Source organism: Hordeum vulgare, chromosome 3H (genome assembly GCF_904849725.1).
Source record: "Hordeum vulgare subsp. vulgare chromosome 3H, MorexV3_pseudomolecules_assembly, whole genome shotgun sequence".
Classification (NCBI taxonomy): domain Eukaryota; kingdom Viridiplantae; phylum Streptophyta; class Magnoliopsida; order Poales; family Poaceae; genus Hordeum; species Hordeum vulgare.
The window spans coordinates 508,816,833-508,823,586 of record NC_058520.1 but is presented as its reverse complement, the minus strand read 5'-3'; the positions used below and the strand labels follow the sequence as shown (position 1 = coordinate 508,823,586).

The window sequence follows — 6,754 nt, the reverse complement described above, 5'->3', positions numbered from 1 at the left end:
CATACATATACTTGTCTTTATGCACACATATTCTTTTTTTTTTTGAGAAAACATACCAGCCACAACTTTACAAATTAAGAGGGAAGCAGTTACAATCCTCTCTGAGAATATTCCTTAAAAAGGGAGGAACATCTCCTAACTTGAAGTAGTCACCGTGTCTCCTGGCCAGAGCAGCAAGCTCATGTGGCAGCTTGTTGTTGGTTCTGTTAATAAATCTGAAAGTTACCTCCTTGAACTCCTTTTTGATGTGCTCGACATCTGCGATTAGTGGGAAGTGACAAGACTGGTTTGTCCCCTTACTGTTCAGCAGCAAAACAATAGATGCACAATCCGATTCCACATTCACTGGACCCCTGTAGTATTTGCTAAGGACTGAGAGCCCGTACAATACAGCAGCCAACTCAGCTTATTCTGGATCCGTGCATGCGTGCATTCGCTGTCCACATGCCATCGCCACCATACCTTCATGCGTTCTAACAATTATTCCTGCCGTAGTGTCACCCGTATTGGCTAGGAAAGAGGTATTTGTGTTCAGTTTCCACCAGTCTTTGTCAGGTGGTTCCCACTTGCTACTCACATCTTGCTTTTGTCCCAAGATCAGTGGAGTGCTTTGACCTGCATGTAGCGCACCACGGCCCCTGATCATCTGATCTTCCCCAGAGCGCTGCCCTTGGGGTTTCTTTCCCTCCCTTATTTCTATTCGCCTCTGGTTCACAGGATCATTCTCTTGATGGTTAGTCCACCGTCCACCCTTCGAGTGCTCCACGCACTCGTCGCCTCCCAAGCATGTTTCCTCAGCGTATTTTACTAGGAAACAAACTGATTGTCCAATCAACGACTTTCCATCTGCATGAATGCAATCATCTCGCAACCACCAAGCACGCCACATCAGGAGCAATATTCTCCTTCTGGTTTCATTATCACATTTTCCTAATAGGTTTTGTAACCAGTCTACTCCAGTAAATTATGCACACATATTCTACTAACACCCCCGATGATCTGAGTCGACGGATCTAATCTTTTGCTCTTTTCACAATCCTTAATTTCACCCCTAAAACAAAGCATATACTACAATTGCTCTGGAAGATAAGAGAGGATTAAAGTGCCCCCCTCTGTATTATCAAAAGAAAAGAAAAAAGTGTCTCCCTCTGTTATGGGACATCGTGACCATTCGCTTCTTGATCGGACGGTGTCGTCTCAGTAATTCGAGTGACACTGACACCACGGGGCAAATCGAGCCGACACAGATGACCTCTCTTCCCGAGGGCGCCATGGCGGCGGCGGCGGTGGCGGCGGCGGCTGAAGAGGAGCCGGAGGAAGCCTGGGCCTGGACCTGGGGCGCGGGCACGGACGGGCAGCTGGGGAACGGCGGCTTCCAGGACCATCATCTCCCGCAGCCGCTCCTCCTCCCGCCTCGCTGCCGCGGCCGCGTTTCCTTCATCGCCGGCGGCGGCGCCCACGCCATCGCCCTCACAAGTACGTCCTGTCTTCGTTCAGATACCCCACCTTAGTAGGATCTTTCTCCACAGAATTTGGTTAGACGAGCCTGGTCTTCGTGGTCCTCGCCGTCTAGTAATTACACGGCTCTCACATGGGTAGAAGCTGAACTCGATTGGATAACTTAGATTGGTGACGAGTTTGTGCACGACAATGGGTTTTGGCAACCATAGAATCACAGTTTCAGAGAGTTTGAGTTGTATTGCAGGTTTTCCTTCTTGTACATTCAGCTACTTGCCTGCCTACTTCTAGGTCCCTGTGTCCCATGACTCTTGTCTGGACATCCTCATCCGTCATCTCGTTCCTTGAGCTGGATTTGCATATGCATATTCATTGTGGACTTATATGATAGCCACGCTGTTCGGTAGGAATAGAGTTCTACCGCACAGTTTTAGAACTGTCTCCTTGTCCAACTTGGCAATACAAGCGAGGATCTTATATCCACAGTTTCATACGGTGATACAACATTGTGTTGTTCAGTGATCAAGTTGCTATTCAGTTCAGTGACCAAGTTGTTATTCGGCTCAGTGATCAAGTTGCTTTTCAGTTCAAGTCCGCTTTCCATCTTGGCGAGTAAGTCCGCTTTCCATCTTGGCGAGTAGGAATGATTAAAGCATTTTGACACGCTTATCTCTCCCTGGACATTTTAATTGTCAACATACTTTGTCTGTTGAAGATGATCTGTTGACTTGGAGTTGGAGGCAACCGTATCTTGTTGCCTCGCTGTGCCATTTTTACCAGCGACTTAAGAAAAACTTGTCTATGCATCAGAGGCCATTTTCCCCTCCCCCTCAAAAAAAAAAAGAGAGGACATTTCCCCCTCATTGATGTCGGACTAGACCAATATGGGTTAGTTTTCTGAAAATCTTTGCTCAACATTTCAGGTGATGGTGAAGTATTTACTTGGGGCAGAGGTACCCATGGTCAGCTTGGCCATGGAAACCTAGAGAACATCGCTCATCCAAAGTTCGTTAAGTTCTTTGAAAACTACACAGTAACCTGTGTGTCTACTGGATGGAACCATTCTGGATTTGCTACAGGTCTCCAAATTCTGAACCACTCATTTATGTTTTACTTCCATTTTGCTCTTAACGTCTCATGACAGACTGTTTCTTATTTTGTTTGCTTTGGAGCTGTTGTCTTATTTTGTTTGGAAAGTGAATTATCACTGATGATCTTTGCTGTGATGTTTCTAGTTGTTATTTTCAGATTCTGGACAACTCTTCATGTGCGGAGATGGCTCATTTGGACAGCTTGGCACCGGTGATAATCAGTCAAGGAACTTGCCATTTGAAGTGTCATCCTTTACCACAAAGCATGTCGAGAAGCTTGCATTTGGGATGCGTCATTCTCTTGTCCTATTGAAAGGTAGGTAGAATTGCGAGTTTGTGACAGACTATTAACGTACACATTAATTTATAAGAAAACGCTTGTTCATGAAACAACACAAATTTACGCTGGTAGTACCTTTTCCATAACAACTTGATCAGTAATATTTCTAGTCCCTGGCAACACCTAAGATCTATGGCGACTCATTTATGCCTTCCCTAAGGTTCTGACATCCGCATGGGAGTACAATCAATATCTCGGTATCCTGTTTTTATGGGGAAAACAGGGCAGCAACTTGCTGAAAATTATGAAAAGCAAAAAATCTATAAATGAAGCTATTAAACAACAACAAAGCCTTTCAGTCCCAAACATGTTGGGGTAGGCCAGAGCTGAAGCCCATAAGATCTCAAAACCAAGTCATGGTTCTGGCACGTGGATAGCTATTTCTTGATGATGAAGCTACTAAGGAGGGGAAAAAGTTGGATCATCATGGTCGTAGGATCTTTTCACCAGACAGCTGGAAATTTATTGACCATACCATTTCTCCTTTATAACAGAATTCTTTCTTCTAGATAAATGACACATTAATCAAATTTGGCCCATGTGCATTGTTTGTAAATGACGCATTAATCTTATTTCTTCCAGATAATTCCGTTTATGGATTTGGCTCAGGAAGACGGGGACAAGTTGGTAAATCTGCTTCCAAAAATCAGAAGATTTATAGTATTCCTAGATTAATTGATGGTTTTCCAAACTGTAAAATAGTGAATTTATATGCCAATGGAGATCATAGTGCTGCATTGGATGGTAAGCATTGGAAATCTGCAGTTACCAACTCTCTTATATTTGATACTTGGCCTAATAATTTCCCTTTCATTGAATGCGACAGAATCTGGACAGTTGTACATCTGGGGAAGAGCATTAGTTGGTGAACATGATGATGACCAACCTCGGGCAGCCTTTCCCTCTTTGAGTATTTCTCAAGTGGCATTAGGATGGCACCATGCACTAGTTTTATCTGGTACTTAATTGTTTCATATTAATTGAACTATGTTTTCCAGAAGCTTTCTCAGAAGGTCGACATTTTTTATATATCTCAGGAGGTGAATTGTACACCATTGGTGCTTACCGCCATCAGAAGTGTGACCCTACTGTGTCAGAAGACACAGTAGCACAGCAACTGCATCTTACCACAACAAGCAGTACACATCATGGTACTCCTCACAACGTTTGATATGCTATATCATACTGTATTTGAATTATGGAATAGACATATATCTTGTACATTCATCTGGTAAATACTGCCAAGCAGTTGAGCATTGTTTGAAACGGGAATATGCCAACCATTCGCATAAAATGGTACCTTCGGATGGGAAGTCAAATATGTATGACCACGACAACTTGTCTGCACCCCATGGCAAGAATGCATTCCCTGTATTTAAAGGAATGAGGAAAAAACAATCATGCATGTACAGCACATGAACTTGCGGAAATTCATGAGGAAATACGACTGGTGTGAACTGTACAACAACGCTGTGCAGATATAGTAGGGCACGCTGCATGAAAAAATGACGAGAAAATACTGTCATTATGTATGTCATATAGATAATAGCTCACACTACATACTGCCAACACACGCCCTGGCCTATTCTATATCCATTTAACTTTCCTAGATTAGGTTCATAGTTGTTCCATCTGATGACCATGTTGCATTTGCACCTCCTTCAAATTATCTGTGCGTCGTGCAGAATCATCTTCAGTGTCAAGTTTAGCGAAGGGCCCCTCTATTCATGGAGAGCAGGTGACCCGGATAGCAGCCGGCACTGAACATTCTGCTATGATAACAGGTAAACGGTTATTTATCCCCGCAAGCTAAGAATGGCCACGGAAATAAGATCTCCCGTGGCCGTGCTAACTGCCATTTGCACCTCTCGGCAGACAGCGGAGCCTTGTACACTTGGGGCTGGGGAGAGCACGGGCAACTGGGCTTGGGAGATACTTGTGATCAGGTGGTTCCTCAGATGGTAAATCTAGGTGACGAGGGCTCACGTTCTCCTGCTTCGCTCGGCGTGTACTGTGGGAGTGGATTTACCATCGCCGTGAACCTGGCTTAGTGGCAGATTAGTTAGTTATACTGTTGTACCGACCACCGTATTTTCGTTGTGTTTCCACACAGTATGTGAGAAAGGTGAACACTAGTAAATGTTTTCTTGTAATGCTGTTGGAGAGTGAAGGGAGGGGCGCAACAAGGATTTGCTCCGTGTGTGTGCATGAATGAACCACTTGTTGTTGTCTATAATCCGGCTTGGGGCAGCAATGTTGTTGCATCCTGCGATTTGGGCCTGTCAACTGGAGCATTTGTGAAACTGTAAGGTTGAATAATACAGAGAGACCGTACTGTTTGGTGGCCATTCATAATTGCATAGGACCATATTGTGGATTGAGGATATATAAATACTATCAATAGCAGCGATTTGGCTTCCGTGCTCAGATGAGCCTGGACTTGAATAATACCGCGATTTGAATTTGAAAAAAAAGATTAAAAAATCCAAAAAAAATTATGGTGCAAGATGCTTCTGTGCAGGAACTCCGTACAAATTTTTGTCAAGTTTGGACATTCGAGGAGCTCGTGGCAAAAAAGACAAATTTCGGATGTCCGAGAAACTTTTGAAAATCATACTGTCCAAGCCTGATTTTCTCTTTTTTGCCATGAGTTCCTTGAATGTTCAAACTTCAAAAAATTTTACACACAGTTCAATGCACAGGAGCATCTTACACCATAAAAACGTTTATTTATTTTTGAACCTTTTTTCTACCGTAAATCACAGTAGTGTTCAACGAGCTCAGGGTTGAATTATGCATGCTAGTATCTTCAAACCAAGGAAAGAGATACGCTACATATACAGAGGCCACCCACACGGTTGGCTACACGGCTCTCACGTAAACCAAAGGTCAAATTCTGGACCGAGAGCATGGATGCTGGAGGGAAGGCTCCAAGAAGTCTTTTGGAGTAGATGGATGGCGCCCGTAGTATATTTGGTGTGGGGACTGGGAGGTCTCGACGGCTCCCAGGACCGACGTTTGGGATATTCCGGCCGGATGCTCTGCTAGCTCCCCTGCTGCTGCGATCCGGACGTCGACGTCCGGCGACGACGGGAACAGCCATTACATCGACCAAATCATTCAGGATGGCGGCCCGGCTTCCGCCTAACCTGGGCTGGGATGCTCTTCCACGGGGAGCATTTGGATATTCCCTTCCGGTGACCCGGTCCCGGTCGAGCTGAATGTTCCATATAATATTCCTACTTGGTCTTTCCTTATTCAGGTAGGACCATACAAGCCCTGATAATACTAACGGGGAGCGGTTAGAGGAGACTAAAGAGGGATTAAGCTGCCTGGCGTGTTTGACCAGACGCCATGAATCAACTCTCACCTGCTCCATACTTGAATACTCTGCTGTCGTGTGAACTTTCGTGTCTTGTCAGAGAATGTTTGGCTTGTTCTTCGATAAATGTATTGCTCTCTACCATTGTACTACTCCGGATGGGAATACAAGTCGGGCACGGTAATTTAGGTCGTGGATTTAACTACCCAAATATGTACAATAAATATACATGTTTACAAAGTCCATTTGACAAACAATCTAGACACGTACTCCTTCTGTCCTCAAATATAAGTTTTTTTAGAGATTCCACTAAAAACAACATACGGATGTATATGAACATGTTTTAAAGTGTAGATCCACTTATTTTACTTCGTACGTAGTCTGTAGTGATTTTTTTTAAAAACTTATATTTATAAACAGAGGGAGTAATTTTTATGGCATACGGCACATATTTTGCTAGAATCGAGGTCTTGTGCAAACTGTAAACCTAGGCTGATATAGGTTGACTGGTGGATTGTGGTAATTCCATCTGGGGTGGGGTAT

At 44.0% G+C, this 6,754-nt stretch overlaps 1 protein-coding gene across 1 annotated transcript; it reads left to right on the top strand.

The window, feature by feature from the left end:
- Positions 1–1,240: 1,240 nt before the first annotated feature.
- Positions 1,241–5,237, top strand: LOC123444558 (ultraviolet-B receptor UVR8). Its single transcript, XM_045121326.1, has 8 exons — positions 1,241–1,476; positions 2,382–2,537; positions 2,707–2,865; positions 3,472–3,633; positions 3,716–3,847; positions 3,927–4,040; positions 4,575–4,673; positions 4,765–5,237. Exons 1-8 carry the CDS (start codon positions 1,248–1,250, stop codon positions 4,938–4,940), a joined length of 1,227 nt encoding a protein of 408 aa, XP_044977261.1. The 5' UTR covers positions 1,241–1,247; the 3' UTR covers positions 4,941–5,237.
- The last annotated feature ends 1,517 nt before the right edge of the window (positions 5,238–6,754 follow it).